At 42.9% G+C, this 18,063-nt stretch overlaps 1 protein-coding gene across 2 annotated transcripts in view; it reads left to right on the top strand.

Moving 5' to 3' along the window:
* Positions 1-18,063, top strand: part of itgb1 (integrin subunit beta 1) — a 48,837-nt gene that overhangs the window by 21,043 nt on the left and 9,731 nt on the right. For both annotated transcript variants that reach the window (XM_003222128.3, XM_008112336.3), the window contains exons 4-9: positions 3,673-3,895; positions 6,472-6,642; positions 7,325-7,563; positions 9,267-9,422; positions 16,619-16,714; positions 17,056-17,145. In XM_003222128.3, the coding sequence (XP_003222176.1) occupies positions 3,673-3,895; positions 6,472-6,642; positions 7,325-7,563; positions 9,267-9,422; positions 16,619-16,714; positions 17,056-17,145 (975 nt within the window). The remainder of the gene's footprint in view (positions 1-3,672; positions 3,896-6,471; positions 6,643-7,324; positions 7,564-9,266; positions 9,423-16,618; positions 16,715-17,055; positions 17,146-18,063) is intronic.

The raw sequence follows: 18,063 nt of genomic DNA, 5'->3' as shown, positions 1-18,063 counted from the left end.
TAACAAAGTAGTTGTAACTGCAAATGAAAACAATTGGATTTAGTCAGTTTCTAGGTAAATAGCAGAGGAGATATGAGCAATTTGTAATAGAAATCCTTATAAAGAGGTTGTGGAGACATTGTATCTGGTCAAACTTGTTAAATACATTTTCCTAACTTGACTGTATGAGAAGTGTGTTATGATTGATCCAAAGCAAACTGAACAGTCTTAAGACGTTGGTAGAGAATGACAGGAGGGACTGGGAAGAGATTATTAAATATACCTTTTATTCCGTGTTTTTGAATACTTAAAACTCTTTAATCAAAAGATATTAGCAGAGAAAGCCATGAATGCAGTGACAAAGCAAGGCAGATTAAAAGTTCTGGTATGGCTTCATCCCTGAGGAGGATCTCAAGAACGGAAAACAGGATGTCAGTGGACAACAAAAGAGCTAAAGATGGATTTAAAGGTTACTTTTTTAAAATGTGGAATAAACACAGAGAACTGGGAAGCCGACTTTTGAGCTCTCTAGCTGGAGGTTACCAACAGTGCTCTGTGGATTTTGTGGTACGAATGGAAGGGAGAAACGTGTCAAGAGAAAGGTGCTCCAAGCCAACCTTGTAGGGACCACCTTGCATCTGGAAACTGATGCCCTCATTGTGAAAGATGCAGATGCAGAATAGGTTTTCACAGTCACTTATGGACCCACCACCAAGACTCTACCCTTGGAAGACAATCATACTTATCATATCATATATAGCACAAAACAGAAAATGCTGTTTCTTAAGTTGCCATGCAATAAGCAGAAGCATTGACTAGACCTACAGAAATGGATACTCAGATCTGTAGAGAGGCAGTCTACGTATTTGGAACCCTGGCTATTTAGGGCTTTGGATGAAAGCACCAGCATCATAAGTGAGTAGTGCAGTTCCTATGGGATCATTAAAGTGTGCCTTTGCTCTGCTATATATATCTTAATATTCTGATATGTGTTATTGAGCTGTTTGAAACCTCTGGGTTATCTTCCAAGGCAGTTCTAGGTGCAGTAGCTTATAGTAGTCCAATGGGAGGTTTGATTAACCCAACTCCACCCTCTGATGAATATTGAATCTGTGGATACATGAAGCACACTATAATGAATTAGTTCCTGATTACGTCATACTTGGCTGTTATTGACTCCAGGTTCCATTCATTTCAGTGCATCTGCTCTAAGTGTGATTAAGTCTGGATTCAGTCCAACAAATGTAATGTATTTGGTTTCCAGCCACAGCTATTAGTATTTTACAAGTATGTCCTCCTTCAGGAGACTTTTAATAAGAGCAGGTTGACCTTGATGAGAATGGGAGGGGAGGAGATGCTCAAAAGCCTTCGCATTTATGCACCAGTTTAGAAGGATTTAATAAACTAAAGTGGGAATGTTTCTTAATGTCAAAATACTGCTTTTAAGTTACCTAATAGCATAATGCAACTGTGCTGCAGCTCTGTTTCTGTTCTATACATGTCCCTCTATCTTTTCCATTTTACAAAGCTAGTGGAAATGACTGTTGAAGCTGAAATCTGTTTCCCTATATAGTTTCATTCACACTGTGGTTTCCCCATATGACCCCTATATATATACATGTGGAGAGAGGGTGTACTGCACAAGTACGTGGAACTGACATGTATACTTGAAACAATCTGCTGGGGTTTTTTTTAGTCTCAGGTGAAAAGGGCTAGAAATCCATTAGAATTAGACAGACTGATCATGACAACAGATTCTGCTACTAGAAACCATTTCTGTTTTTAATAAGGGAGCAGATGGACAAGAATGTGTGTTTTAAAAACAAATATCAGGGTATGAATTAACAAAGAGAGAATTGCATAGCTAATCTTGGGATTTGTCCCCTTTCTTTTCCAGTTGGACAGCCATTTTCCATTCCCTCCACTCTCCATATAGAGCATTCCCTCATAGCTATTTAAAAACCATTGCTCTTCGGAGTCTGTGTGTCTGGATTTAATTATATTCTCCGGTGACATTAGAAGACCAGTAACTTTAGATACAGACAAAGAGGATGGGCAGGAAAACAAAGGATTTTATATACATTTTAAGTCTGTTTTCAGTTCTGAAACGCCATATGTTCTGATACTAGTTTCTGTGCATCTATTTTCACAGAGCTGGGAAATGGTTGTATGGGTTGTAATATCAGGGCACTAGACCCCTGAACCCATTCTTTTTCCAGAAAGGTATTCCAACACCAGAATCTCCACTACTGTGAACTGAAATGGCACGGCCTAGGCATAAGTTTTACAGACTACTCATCACTGAGATGCTGAGTAGTTTCCTACTACTTTATCCCAGAAAAAAACCTTCAACTTACTGAGTTGTTTCTTCCAAGCTTAATTTGAACATCTTATATCTGCAGGTTACTCATGTTAGCATCCCATATCATCTGAAAGCTGGAAGATTGCTTTGTGTAATTTCAGTTTTCTCTCTTGAATACATGATTAGAAGGAAATATATGTGAAGTAGGCTAACTTGCAGAGATAGCTAGCAGCAGTTCCTGCTTTGGTTACCACACTTCTGTGGCAATTACAGGAATTGTTGTCAGCCACAAAATATATGGATAAAATGTAAAATGTTTTAGACTGTATTGAGTGGTTCTCTTTACTTGGCTTTTGTTCCAAAATACCATTGAAGGACATATTGATTCTTGCAGATGAGGTCATTGAAATCATGGTGTGACTCTTTGTTGCATTCCAAGGGCTGGATCAAGTTAATTGAGAATGCTTTAGTAGAGACACCTTTTTCCCATGATAACTTCCAGGTGTTACTTTTCCTTCCAAGGGGTAGATTCCTCTCACTTTCTGTTGTCTCACCCCCCCCCCTTTTTTTTTTAAATGAGTCATTAGCTTTGCCCGGCCACGCATTGCTGTGGCTTATGGGAATCCTTTGTTGGCCAGGTGGAATAGCAGTGAATAGCCTTGCAGTCTCAAAGCCTGGCCATGTTCTGGAGTAGCTGGAGCTGTTTATTGTATGAACGTAGAGGCATGGATGAGGGGTTGTGCTGCCAAGTTTAGTGTTTCTGGGATGTGTAGTTTTATTGTTTTGTCCTAGGCCGAAATTTCATTACCCTTTTATATATATAGATTTGCAAGTCGGATGTTCATAGCTCAGGGACTGCCTGTATTTGTAAAGAATCATAATGCAGAGGCACTGGGTTTTATACAGGAAGTCCTAGGTTCAGTTTCTGATATTTGCATTTTCAAAAGCATCAGATAGATATAGTTGAAAAGAAACACCTTCCAACTTGGAAAAGAGTAATTGTTCGCTAGATCAAGAGTCTGACCTAGTATAAGGAAGGTCTTATTCTGAAGTTCGTGTTCCTACAAAGATTTTAAAAATATACTAAATTTTACTGCTCTTAAAGAGAAAATAAATAATGACAATTCAAACCTGATAGAAGTGGCTCTGATTATGCTATCATTCTTGTACAAATGAAAAAGGTTTGTTCATTTTAAGTTATAGTTTAAAGCTCACAGTCGTTGGGTACATATCATCTCTCAGGTGTGTGGGGTCCTTTGCTAGAACCACGGTTTGGAGCTTTAATTTCTTCAAAAGAGTGGAATTACTGATTTTAGTTATTCTGTCTAAAATTAGGGTACAAAATATCCAGTCATTAATAATTTTAAGCTGATCTTGTTTGTGTTTCTTAGACTTTCTTACAAGAAGGAGAATCTACTTCAGCACGATGTGATGATTTGGAGGTTTTAAAAACTAAGGGCTGCCCTCCTGGTGAAATAGAAAATCCCAGAGGTTCTCAAGAGATGCTCAAAAACAAAGAAGTAACAAATCGTGTCAAAGGAGCTGCTGAGAGTCTTAGGCCAGAAGACATTACCCAGATTCAGCCCCAGCAAGTACGGTTAAAGCTACGGATAGGTAAGGATATCACCGATGTCTTATATTGTCTTGATATTCATTAAAAGGCTTCAAGAGTTATCTTCCAAAATGTGGCTCTAAGTAGAGTAGTGAGTGGATAATCAAGAAGGATGTGAGTTGCCCATGATTCCAAATATCTGGAGAACGTTACCATTTCCTAGTTCATTGATTTCTGTGACAAATGTCTTCTGCAGTTTTGTTGTTCTTTTGTGTTTCAATCTTGATAGAGGTGCTTGATTTCATTTTGTAGTTTTAGCACTTAAGTATGTTGCGTATTTTTATACCCCGCCCCATCTCCCCGAAGGGACTCGGGGCGGCTTACATGGGGCCAGGCCCGATAAAACAAACAAATAACAGTAACAAAGCAATAAAACAATTATCCCAGTAAAAAACATCAACATCAATAAAAACAATAATTAAAATCAACAAGCAGGATACAGTGTTAAAAACAGGGGACTAATTCGTAGATAAAATAATAAAAACTTCATATGGATTGTTCATTAACATACTAATCCCCATGTACTCTCCAAGTAAACTATAAATAAATATCTGAATCTTCTATCATTTCTCTTCTTGTGCCCATATGGTTCATGCAAGGAAAATTTCTAAGCATGGGGGTTGAGAAATCTTTATATCTGGGATATATAGTTTACTATTGTGGATATAAATACGCGTCTGTGTGTTTGTACAAGTTTTGGAAAAATCCAATATTTGTTCTGGCAGCCTTAGTTCTAAGGTTAATGGGAGTGAACCATAGCTGAACATAGTTAGAATTTAAGCTAGAAATATTTCCATGTTAATGATTTAAGATACAAGTGAAGGAAAGCTGATTATCTGTTTAGTTTTGGAGTCAGAACATGGCAGGCAGAGGATCACATAAACTTGCAAATCGAACATTTTTAATAGGTAAATGTCAGGTCAAATTGAGGCTAATTCAAAATTCTGAATTTTTATATGGCTATAACATATTTACAAGAAAATAAAAGAGTGCTGCTCAAAAACAGGAAATATTTAGGGCTTCTGCACTTTGGTGGCACATTTTGTTTCCATCAAACCTATTCCCCATTTTCAGATTTTGAGCTCCTCCCAATTGCTTATGAGTGTCCTCTGATAAATTTGCATTAAATACAATTCTTTGTTCTAAAGTGATCTGATTTTGTTTTGGATTCTTTTTAAGCAGCGGTGGGACTCGCGTGTTGTTTGACTGCAGCTTCTGGCATTTGTTATCATTACATTTGCTACCAATTTGCAGTCCAACTAAATCCACATGGGCACATGATTCCTACCCAATATTACAGAGATCTCCTGGATAGAATCTTAGAGTTGGAAGAGACCTCATGGTCCATTCAGTCCAACCACCTGCCAAGAAGCAGGAAAATCACATTCAAAGCACACCCAACAGTTGGCCATCCAGCCTCTGTTTAAAAGCCTCCAAAGTAGGAGCTTACACCACAATCCAGATCAGAGTTAACAGCTAAACAGCTCTCACAGTTAGAGAGTTCTTCCTAATGTTCAGGTGGAATCTCCTTTCCTGTAGTTTGAAGCCATTGTTCGTGTTCTAGGGATTGTTTAGCTTCTTGGACCAATACTATAAGGGATAAATGCTCCCATCATACTTTACATCCACCCTGAGATATTCTGATACAAGCTGGGATATAAATATTTTAGGGAGCCAGTGTTGTTTGAGTTTAGGACTATGACTTTGGACACCAGGGACTAAGTCCCTCTTCAACTATGGAAACACACTGGTTTACCTTGTTCAAGGCAAAAGTACAAATCCTGCCCAGAAAACCCCATGATAGGGAGTGTTGCAGTTCCCATAAGTTGGAAATAACTTGAAGGCATGCAACAACACAACATCAAGAGGTAGTTGGTTTGAGCCTCTTAGCTAGACGTGGGAGTTATGGATATTGGGTTATTAATTCCAGTATTCCTCATCATTGACTGTGCCGCTTAATGCTACTGAGGCTTGCAATGTAACTACATTTGGAGGGTCACATGAATCCCGGTCCTATTTTAATTAAAATATCTGCAGTTTCACATTGGAGATGCACAATTTCATTAATATTTGTGGCTCCAAAAAGAAGGCATTTTGCAAAGCAGGTCATTAGATGTTACTTGCCAGTAATGAAGAGAATAATTTGTTAATAATGTAGTTATTGGAACTCACAAAATCTTTATAATTACTGCCACTGCCTATTTAGCCAGAACATTAATTTTCTGCCCATCTGTGAAAATTCCAGTCTCTTGATATGGTTATGTGAAATTTTAGGTTCTAATTTATTAATAAGCATTTTTACACAGTTGGTTTTCACATCTGAATAATCTTTCTAATGGATATTTGTGAAGAAATTAGGCTACCAGATGACTAACTTCTAAGATTTATAATCCAGAAATTTGATAGAAGATCTATCAACCAATTAATTGTTTTTCTCTAAGATGATTTCTGCCTGATAATTGTTTTAAGATGTGGGTTGGAAGAACATTCATAGGCAAAGCATTTATTTTTGTATTATTTATTGACTGCTAATAAAATGCAATCTTGTCTTACCATTATTACTTCTTTTTTGCATTAGGGGAACCACAAACATTTTCACTAAAGTTTAAGAGAGCTGAAGATTACCCTATTGATCTTTATTACCTTATGGACCTCTCTTACTCTATGAAAGATGACTTGGAAAATGTCAAAAGCCTTGGAACTTCTCTAATGAGTAAAATGAAGAACATCACTTCAGACTTTCGAATTGGTAAGTATTATGTTTGATCATTAGAACTTTGTGCTTTTTTTACCCATAAATTGCTTGCTTTGTTGTCTGCTGTGTCCCATTAGGAGTGCATCTATCCTGTAGAATAAATGCATTTTGACATCACTTCAGCTGCTGTGGCTCAGTGATATGGGATCGTGGGAATTGTAGCCTTATATGGTCTTCAGTCCTCTCTGCCAAAAAGTGCTGGTGTCTCACAAAACTACAGCTCCTAGGATTCCATAGCATTGTTTTAATTTTAAGTATGTAGTTTACTTAAATGGCTCTCCATGCAGTCATGCTGGCCACATGACCTTGGAGGCATCTACGGACAATGCCGGCTCTTCAGCTTAGAAATGGAGACGAGCACCACACCCAAGAGTCGGTCACGACTAGATTTAATGTCAGGAGAAAATCTTTACCTAGTTTACTCCTTCCATGCTGGATTCCCATATACACACATTCCAGAAACCCTCACAGGAACCAGATAGTTCTTTGGTCTTTCAATTAGTTGCCTCCATGTATTTTGCTTCTGGTTGTCCAAACTCCCCTTGGCTTGTAGGGGAATAAAACGTTGTTTTGAAAAAGAAATGCAACCTATCAACAATTTTATCTTATTCCACATGGGTCTTTTAATGCAATCAGGAAGATAATTGTGTTTTATTTTCTTTTGTCTTGTTCCTAGGTTTTGGCTCTTTTGTTGAAAAAACTGTAATGCCTTACATCAGCACCACACCTGCCAAAATCAGGAATCCTTGCACAGGTGACCTCAACTGTACCAGTCCTTTTAGCTACAGAAATGTACTCAATTTTACCAGCAATGGAAGTCTCTTCAATAAACTTGTAGGTGACCAACAAATATCTGGCAATTTGGATTCTCCGGAAGGTGGATTTGATGCCATAATGCAGGTTGCTGTTTGTGGAGTGAGTATATTTTAATTTATTTCAACTTCTGTTGTAAGTGCAGGTGGCTTGCATACTTGTAATTGGTTTGAGGATTCAGTGGATCTATTACATTTCAGTTTGCCATGCAAACGTGGATGGAAATGTTGGAACCACTTGTGTTTTTTAGTGAACCATAATAAAGAACAAGATATACACATTAATAATATATATTATTAATGTTGATTATTAATAATGAAATGGAAAGCAGGAGAAAAGTTTGCAAATCTTACAATGCCATAATTTACAGTTTAACCATGAGCTATAACAGTAAAGCATTAAAATGTTATGAAGGAAGTCTGTGGGTGCGTTCAAAATAATCAAGTTCTTGCAAGTCCATTTGGGCTTGTTGCAGCTCCTAAATTCAGTGATTGACATGAACATATGAAGCAGTTATACAGAGTCAGACCAATGATCCTTATATCCCAAACTTCTTTGTTATGGCTGGTGGTTTGGACACACCCTACTGCCTTGAGCATTTTAATGCAGGAATGAGCAGATTCCAGAGGTCTACAGTTTCCACCCAGTGGCCCACCACAGGTTGCACAAGGCGACCAAAATACGAGGTAATGTACTAAAACCAGCAATATCCAAATGTTCATTCCAGTTATATGAGGAGAGAATATGATGCCAGGAGATCTTGGAATATGCTTTAATGTAGGGATGGCCATAAAGTCCCAATGATTCTATATAGCCCCCTCTGGTGCTTCTAAATGCAAAATATAGTAAAAATGACTTCCCACTTTTATATGTAACATCCTCCCCACACCTAATTTTATCAATCAGCTTCACTTTTCCTTCCCCCATACCCCAATTTAGTTTTGGAATTTTTCTAGACTTGATTTTTTAGGGTTTTTCAAAACACTACCACACTTTAAAAAATTCTATTTAGTAAGAATCTCAAGAACAATTTACATCACTTTTCTACATAGTCATCTTCCTCTGTGAAACATTTTTCCCAGCATTGAACTTTTGAATACCTGAGCAAAAAATGCTTTTTGGTTGCCACTGATGCACTGATTCATTGATATGAATCAGTTTGAGGGTTCTTTCTTCATTCCTCATGGTCATAACTGTAGCCAGATATCCAGAAGCCATTACATCCTTAATACTAGTATGGTCATTTCTTATCATTTCAATCCACTCATAGACTACTCTACGGGAGAGAACTTTATCCCCATATTGAATGCAGATGCAAAGATGAATTTGTTCTCCTGGCATACCTGCCTACAAAGATACATGACACTGTTCCTCTTTACTGCAATTTATAAACTTCTCAGGCATCTTCACCACAGCATGAAAACTTTTACACCCAGCTTGCCAGACAGACTAGTCACATGATACTCTTAATATGAACAATTACTCTTCCTCCTGCCCTCACGATTTCCAATGAAAATATAAAAGCGTGGAAACATTTTGAAAACCCCTCATAGAAGACCATGATAATTATAAGAAAAGTAGGGGCTCTTAAAATAAAAAGTAACTCCTGGAATTATCTGTCCTATTTGTTTCATTTCATATGTGCATGTAATTAGTATTCAATAACATGTTTGCTGGAACCTGTTCTTATTCTTTCCATATTATTTCTGCCTCTGGTATTAATTTTGTTGTTGCCCAGGAACACATCTATTTCATTAACTGAAGTGTACCTGTACTTATTTATTAAAGTTCTTTTTCTCTCTAAGTCAAAAATCGGATGGAGAAATGTCACTCGCCTGCTGGTGTTTTCCACGGATGCTGGATTCCATTTTGCTGGAGATGGGAAACTTGGTGGAATTGTTTTGCCAAATGATGGACAATGTCATTTAGATGATAATATGTACACAATGAGCCATTATTATGTAAGTATATTTAATGGAATGCTTGTTTATCTAATACTCCAGTGTGTACACATATTTATATGCCAGACACCAGACACTACACTATAGGCACCAGACACTACACTAGACCCTCCACTTTTGCAAGTGGAAAAAACAATAATAAAAATGCTATTTTTAAACCTGAGAGAATACCTCACTTGGAATCCCTAGATCCTACAGGCTATATGGTCACTTTATGCTGGGCATTGAGTAGAGAAATGATCTTTGTGAGATTATCTTGGTTCTCCAGTAAAATCCTATGGTCACTTCTGGCAGAACATAGTCACCCTGAAGGATAGAAAATTTTCTGTTCCTGGTTTGAAAGTATTATTTCCTGTTGAATTGTGTGGTACTTACTCTGAAAGTAGTTTTTATACTTCAGAAACTTTGTTTTTTCTTCGTGTACTCTGTGAATGCACACTAATGGAGAAGCTGCGCCTGCGCAGGTTCCGACGGAAACTCTTCCAAGCTGAAGTTCAAATTTTGGCGGTAACCACGCCCCCCCCTTCCCAAGGGGCATATAAGGCGGCCCCAGGCGCCCGCTCTCCAGTTCCTTTTTTTCCGCCGCAAGGTTCACTTCGGACTCTTCGCATGTCTACTACTCGTTTCAAGCGTTGCACGCAGTGTGCTGCTAAAATTCCTGACTCGGACGGCCACGCCAAGTGCCTCTTCTGTCTTGGCGAGGCTCATGTGGTCAGTACCTGCCGTTTCTGCCTAGCTCTCACAGCTCAGGCCAGAAAGAACAGAGCCACTAGGCTTAGAGCGGCACTTTACGAAAAATCTCTCGCGCCAGAACCGACTCCGTCGACGTCGGGTACGTCGTCGTCTTCAGCCCTAAGAGCTATGTCGGCGCCACCAGCTAAGCCTCCGTCAGCTAAAGCCTCCTCGGTCTCGTCCAGGGCGTCCAAGACCTCCAGGGCCGCTAAGCCGGTCAAGCCACCGTGTACCGTGACGACGGCTACCGTATCGACCCGCTCCGGAAAGGTGGGGCCTTCCTCGACGTCGAGCTCTTTGGCTTCGGTGACCTCGATCCGCTCTCGTATCGGCTCCCCTCCGTCCTCCTCTGCTATCAAAATAGCCTTTAAAAGGGCTCACGAGGAGTCTCGTCGAGCGCAATCTGACTCAGCTGTGGTTCCTCCCACACCTGGCAAGTCCTTGAGGGTTGCATCCAAGCAACCGCCGACAAAGAAACGGCTGACTCAGCGCTCCTCTTCCTCGGCCTCCTCAAGGAGAGACCAGCCATCTTCCTCGGCAACCTCCTCGAGAAGATCCTCTCCAATTGTGCCAGCACAGAGGCCTAGAGATGTTTCTCAATCTCCATTGCACCCCCTGTCTGACGGGGAGCTGCAGGACTCACCCCACCACTCTACCCAAACGGTGGTCAGGGTGCCGGTGCCGGAGCCCCTTGCGACGCCTCACTCGTCGCGCCAACAGCTCTTCCCTCCCACCTCGACACCGGAGCGTGGCAGACAAACGGCTCGCCTGGCTCGAGCAGCTCAGGCCTCAGCCTCCAAGGATCCTCGGCTCCCGACCCTCTCTTCCCGCGAGGCCATGCCTCCTCCCGAGACTGTGCTTTCTTCTCCCCCTCAGTCCCCCCAAGGGGCTGAGGAGGAAGATGTTGATGTTGACCACCCAGACTCTGTCCTCTCGGCCTCGGTGGTCTCTCTCGGTCTCGACCTCTCTCCTCCCCACGATGCGTATGAGGCGGACCCGCCTTCTCCTACTGACAATATTCGTGCTTTCTCTGATCAAATGGTCAGAATGGCCGACGCCCTGGGTTTGGAGATCAAGCAGACTTCCAAAGCAGTGTCTGATCCAGTTTTCAAAAGGGTGCAGGCCCAAGCTCCGCCGGCCACGCTACTCCCTTTCCTGCCTTATCTGTTGGACGTTATCCAGGCCTCCTGGAAAACCCCTTCCTCCATTCCTCCGACCTCGAAGAGGATCGAGACTTGGTACCGTACCGACGATGATACCTTGGAATGGCTCAAACACCACCCCGACCCCAACTCCCTGGTTGTTAAGGCCTCTCAATCCTCAGGTCGTCAGTCGAACACTCCGGCCGACAGAGAAGGGAAGCGCTTCGACGCCGTGGGTCGAAAACTTTACTCCGGAGCCCTTTTGCTTTGCCGCATGGCGAACTATGGAGCCTGCATGGGTGCCTACCAGCAGATTATCTGGGAGAAGGCACAGCCCTTCTTCGCTAAGATGTCGGACGAAGACCGCTCCGTCCTCACTACCCTCCAACAGGAAGCAGACTCGCTTGCTCACCACCAAATACAAATGGCGAAACATACAGGTGATACTGCGGGCAAGATGATTGCCCACGCGATATCCATCCGCCACCACGCCTGGCTGAGGTCTTCGGGTCTCTCTTCATCTTCCAGACAGGTCATTGAAGACCTTCCCTTTGACGCGCTCGGACTATTTAACTCCGGTACCGATGACAAACTCAAGTCTAATCATGACTTTAAAATTCTTGCGTCTAAATGTGGCGACCAACCGCAACCTCAGCGCACCCGCTGGTTCCCGCACCGCTCCCGCCGCTTCCCGCCACAATCTTTCAGACACCACTCTTTCAGGCGGCCTTCGGGCTCGAATAATCAAACCCATCACCAACCTCGTCGGGGACCTCATCCACAAAAGCAACGCGGTCGAACCACCCCCGCTCCTCCGCAGGCTAACCGGCGTACCTGACGCCAACCCCTGCCAAAGCTCCTCGCCCGCTACCGATGCAGAGCCCACGCTGCCTCGACCCTCCGGCGCCTTTGCAGACCGCCTAGCCCCCTTCTACAATCAATGGGAGTCTATTACTTCAGATGCATGGGTTCTTCGCATTGTCCAAGACGGCTACGCCTTAGAGTTCACGGACCTCCCACCTACAGGTCGCATTCTCCACTCAACTCCTTCCCCAGAGATACTGGCCGAAGTCGAGGCATTACTGGCCAAAGGCGCCATCCGTCCCTCCCCTCCTGAACTGGACCCTTTAAGTTTCTTCTCCAGATACTTTACAGTCCCGAAGAGAGGAGGCGGGCTACGCCCCATTCTGGACCTAAGAGCCCTCAATATATTCATTCGCCCTTCCAAATTCAGGATGGTCTCTATTGCCTCTATCCTCCCGATGCTGCAGCGGGGAGACTACTTTGCCTCCATAGACTTACGAGACGCCTACTTCCACGTGGCGATACGGGAGGCGCACAGAAGGTTCCTCTGTTTCAAAGTTCTCGACCAAACCTACCAATTTACCGTTTTACCCTTCGGCCTCGTTACGGCCCCGAGGGTCTTTACCAAGGTCGTCGCCGCCGTAGCGGCCCACCTCAGGCTACATGGCATCACGGTCTTTCCTTATCTGGACGACTGGCTTCTCGTCGGGCCCGATCCGGTTCTTCTCGAAAACCACGTTTCCTTCACGCTGCGTCTTCTAAAATCTCTCGGCCTCCAACTCAACTCCGAGAAGTCAAATCTCTCCCCGTCAACCCGAATCCGGTTCATCGGGGCCCTCTTCGACTCCGTCACAGAGACTGTTTCACTTCCGTTCGACAGATTCCTAGCTCTCCGCCACCACATCGCCCTTTGTCGATCTGCCCGGAGGGTCAGAGCCCGTGCCATCCAAGTCCTTCTGGGCCACATGGCCTCCACGGTTCTCACGACCCCGTTTGCCAGGCTGCGCCTTCGGGTCCTGCAAAGGTGGTTTATAGACACTTTCAAGCCGTTCTACCACCACAACTCCAGATACCTGTCGGTACCGTCGTTCGTCCGCCAGTCCCTCTCATGGTGGACGTCTCACCAAAACGTGTGCAAGGGCCTCCCATTTCATCCAGCCCCGCCGTCGCTAACCATAACCACGGACTCCTCCACCTACGCTTGGGGAGCCCACATGAGCGGTCTAACGGTTCAAGACCTTTGGTCCCCTTCCGAGAGGGCCAACCACATAAACTTCCTCGAGCTTCTCGCCATTCTCAAAGCCCTGAAAGCATTCTCCCGCCTCATCCGTCACAAGTCCATCCTCATTCAATCGGACAACCTCGTAGCAGTATTCTACATCAACAAACAGGGCGGTACGGGTTCGAGGAAATTGATGCTCCTCTCCTCCCGTCTCTGGGTTTGGTGCATAGCCCACGACGTACAGGTCTCTGCAATCCACCTGCCGGGCGCCCAAAACGACCTAGCAGATGCCCTCAGCAGGATGACATCTTCCTCTCACGAGTGGAAGCTCGATCCCGAGATCCTCGACGGTCTGTTCCTCCACTGGGGACGCCCTACTCTGGATCTCTTCGCGTCTCCCCACAACGCTCAGCTACCCCGCTACGGGGCGAGACTTCCCCCGAACTCCTTCCCCGGCTGTCTAGGAGATGCCTTTCTACTGGACTGGTCGGCGGAGATGCTTTATCTTTTTCCACCGATTCCTCTCATACCGAAAGTTCTCGAAAGACTTCTCTCGATCTCGGTCACAGCGATTCTCATAGCTCCGGCCTGGCCCCGCCAACCGTGGTATCCGGCCCTTCTTCGTCTCTCCAGAGGAACGTTTCGCCCTCTGCCTCCCTCGCCGCACCTTCTCTCAAGGGAGGACGGCAAAATTCTTCACCCGGACCTCCCTTCCCTTCATCTCACTGCATGGAGGATTCTTACCTAGCCTCCCTTCCGCAGAACCTGCAAGACGTCCTTCGGGCAGCCCATAAGCCGTCTACTACCAAGGCTTATTCCTATAAACTCTCTCGCTTTCACGCCTTCCTTCGATCCCGTAACGTCGACACCTTTCCGACCTCGGTATCGGTGGTCCTCGACTTCCTCATGACCCTCGTCGAGAAGAAACTCTCTCTCGCTTCTATTAAAGCTTATCTCGCAGCTCTTTCCTGGTCTTTTCAACGCCACGGTCAGCCATCTCTCTTTTCTCACCACTTGATCAAAACCTTTCTCCGAGGCTACAATAACATCTGCCCGCCGTCGCTACCACCTACGCCGGGCTGGAATCTCGAACTTGTACTTTCTCAACTCACTTCTGCTCCCTTCGAACCGCTTGCCTCGACCGATCTCCGTCTGCTTTCCTGGAAGTTGGCCTTTCTAGTGGCGATCACGTCGGCACGACGGCCATCCGAGCTTGCTGCTCTCAGGGTCGACGAGCCTTATCTACGTTTTCACCATGACCGCGCTGTTCTTCGCCCGGACATTACCTTTCTCCCTAAGGTGGTGTCAGCTTTCCACCTCAATCAAGACATTGTCCTACCAGCTTTCTTCTCTAACCCCTCCTCTCCTCTAGAGCAAAAACTGCACCTTCTCGACGTTCGAAGGGCACTTCTCTTCTACAGGGACCGTACCAAAGACATCCGTAATACACAAAGACTCTTTGTCGCCTATGCCCAGGACAAGTTGGGTAATCCCATCTCTTCCCAAAGACTGTCCCACTGGATCGCTCAGGCCATTGAGTTGGCCTACGAACTAGCCAAGCGACCTCCTCCTCCATCCATCCGCCCGAGGTCGACTAGGGGCCTCTCGGCTTCAACCGCTTTCCTTAGGGGTATTCCGCTTGACTCCATATGCAAAGCGGCTATCTGGTCAAACCCTCTTACGTTTGTCTCTCACTACAGGCTGGACAATAGAGCCTTAAAGGACTCGGCCTTTGCAAGATCAGTACTCTCATCTTGCCTCTCCTGACTCTCAAACGTCTTTTCTCCTTATATTCACCCGCAGGTGACTCTCTATACCTCTCCTTCAAGTTTCGGCCGGTCGTTTTCCCCATACCTACCTCTAGGGATGTGTTTTTCCCTGATTGTGTTGAGCAGTTGCTCTGTTACTTGGTACCGCCTTATTGATCCTGGCGGATATGTCAAAGACCATGATGTGTTTGTCCCTCTCCCCCCTGGGAGAGCGTTTATATGCACTAAACGCAATTGAGTGTTTTTTTCTATCATGTTTATTGAAAAATTTCTATGTTATGTTTCCTCTTCTACTATGCTCATGTTTGCATTGCACTGGTCCTTTCGGACAATTGATTGCACTGGTCTCTTGGGACTGTTATCTCATTATGTCCTAATAAATATGTGTTTGGACATTCACTAAATTGTCGAGTTTGCCTTGTCCCACCATCCGGGACCTTAGCGTGTCAGTCTCCATTAGTGTGCATTCACAGAGTACACGAAGAAAAAGGACAGGTTGCTCACCTGTAACCATGTTTCTTCGAGTGTACTCTGTGAATTCACACAAACCCGCCCTTCCTTCCCCTCTGGCAAACCTCTCCCTTTCTCGTTGCCTTGGCGGTGTAGGAACTGGAGAGCGGGCGCCTGGGGCCGCCTTATATGCCCCTTGGGAAGGGGGGGGGGCGTGGTTACCGCCAAAATTTGAACTTCAGCTTGGAAGAGTTTCCGTCGGAACCTGCGCAGGCGCAGCTTCTCCATTAGTGTGAATTCACAGAGTACACTCGAAGAAACATGGTTACAGGTGAGCAACCTGTCCTTTTGTGGCTGCCAAAAACTATGTGAAATTGGTTTAGACTCTGAGATATCCATTGAAAAACTATAGCAAAATGTGCTGCAGGATATCTCGCAAAAACAAAGTTTTTGCAGTTTAATAAACCTTTTCCATGTTTTTATGATATAAGCAATTAGAAAATGACATTTATCACCCAGGAACAAAAATCATGTTCCATAGTGTAATGTTTTGAGGAAAATCCAAATACGAATGCAGATTCTTCAGGTGCATTGAAAGAAAGATCTGCACAAGCTGTTATGCCACCTTTACTTTTGTGTTAAATGCATAAATATTTTTGAATTCCGCATGTTATTTCATTTTGAGATAGTACAGTATTGTGCTTTAACTGTCGATTCCAAACAGCTCCTACTGGTTCCTGGTCCAAAAAGTTATCAGGAAGGCAATATTTTCACGTGAATTAATTAGATAAGCATAATTAGATGTTTTATCAATGACAGTAGATTAATTCTCTCAAAAATTTAATAAAATTTTAATAATCCTTAACAGACTCCCAGATGGTTTTATTGTCTGTATGTCATGGGTGTTTCTACAGATAGAGAGACAAAAGTATATTTGAAGCTTCATTTCCTTTTAAAAAGAAATACATTTTGACCAGCATTTGATCTATTTTTTCTTGCATAAATAGCATATTACATATGACATTAAAATGTGTAGAACATACTTTTTTCTTAATATTACCTAAATTTCATTTTCAGGATTATCCCTCCATTGCTCACCTTGTTCAGAAGTTAAGTGACAATAATATTCAGATCATATTTGCTGTTACCCAAGAATTTCAACCTGTTTATAAGGTAAAGATTGAGTAGCATAAGTTTATTCTGTTGTGCATCTATTATGAATTTATTGAATACTTAATTGCAATCTTACAAATAGCTTGTTTAAGGAAACTTTTGGAATATACAGGAAACCTGAAACATTGGATAGCAACAGTTATTGTGCTTCCCTAGTGGTGTCCAATCTAAATAGTATGTTTATTCTAATCTTCGAATGTGAATAATGGAAGCACTATTTTATATCAAGAATATTTTTTAAGTCTGCCTACTGAGCCTGATATCCAACAACCTGAACTATTAATCTCTGTGTCCTGGTTACATTTTTAATGTAATACTGTTTTCACTTTTCGTATGTAAAGGAGTTGAAGAATCTGATTCCAAAGTCTGCAGTGGGAACACTCTCTTCAAATTCCAGCAACGTGATCCAGCTGATTATTGATGCATACAATGTAAGTCTGCTACAGTGAGTCACTTTCCGCTTTCCTGCCAAATGCAGCATTAGTTTTATGAAGGATATGACCTGTCTCTCTTGATCAGCACCTCCATTATATATGAATTACATGTAGGGTATAGCTGTTCTAATAAGTCCTAAAAGAATGACAGTATAAGGTTTTTACTGTAACACTCTGTAATGGGATTGCTGCTGAAAGTAAGGTCATGTAAAATAGAGATAGTGTTTTGAAAAGTGTGTCTGTCCTGCAAACTGTCCCACCATGAACCTTTGCAGAGGCCTGGAAGTAATAGGTGAAATCCATTGACGAGCTGCTCCTAGGGGTTATTCATCTTCCATGACTTTAGGATTAGCATTTATAACATTTTATGCTGCAATGTAATAAGTAAGTACATAAGAGGCTTTGAACATTCATGGATTGAACCCTTGTTTCTTTTATTGAAACTTGCAGAAACTTGGCAAACTTGCCTCTTATTTCTGGAACATTGAAACCACTGTCTTCAGGGTGGATTTTCCCCTTTCTATTATTTTGTTGTTATATATTTGGTTTATCATTCATAAGTAAAGATTAAAGTTTAAAAAACATCTCTCCTTATTCAAGAAGGCATGTCTTTAAAATGACAATTTGATAGATTCAGCTATGTTAGAGACAAGGAAAACAAGAACAGATAAGCCTAAGGCTTCTGAAGCAGATATGTTTCATATATACAAGAAAATACAAATTAGTAAATCCTCCTCATTTGCGGATTTGAGTAAAATGTTCTCTCTAGGTTTTCCAGTCTGACATTACAGTCAACTACAACCATAAATTGATCATAAAGTCATATTGGAAAACTTAGGGATTCCTATAGAGAACACCTTTTAAGGAATAATTGAGTCTGCCACTGGAGTTTGGTGAAGGGTGATTATAGCATCA

Source organism: Anolis carolinensis, chromosome 6 (assembly GCF_035594765.1).
Source record: "Anolis carolinensis isolate JA03-04 chromosome 6, rAnoCar3.1.pri, whole genome shotgun sequence".
In the NCBI taxonomy this organism is placed as follows: domain Eukaryota; kingdom Metazoa; phylum Chordata; class Lepidosauria; order Squamata; family Dactyloidae; genus Anolis; species Anolis carolinensis.
Note: the sequence above shows the minus strand (reverse complement) of the source record. Positions and strands in the feature narration are given on the sequence as shown.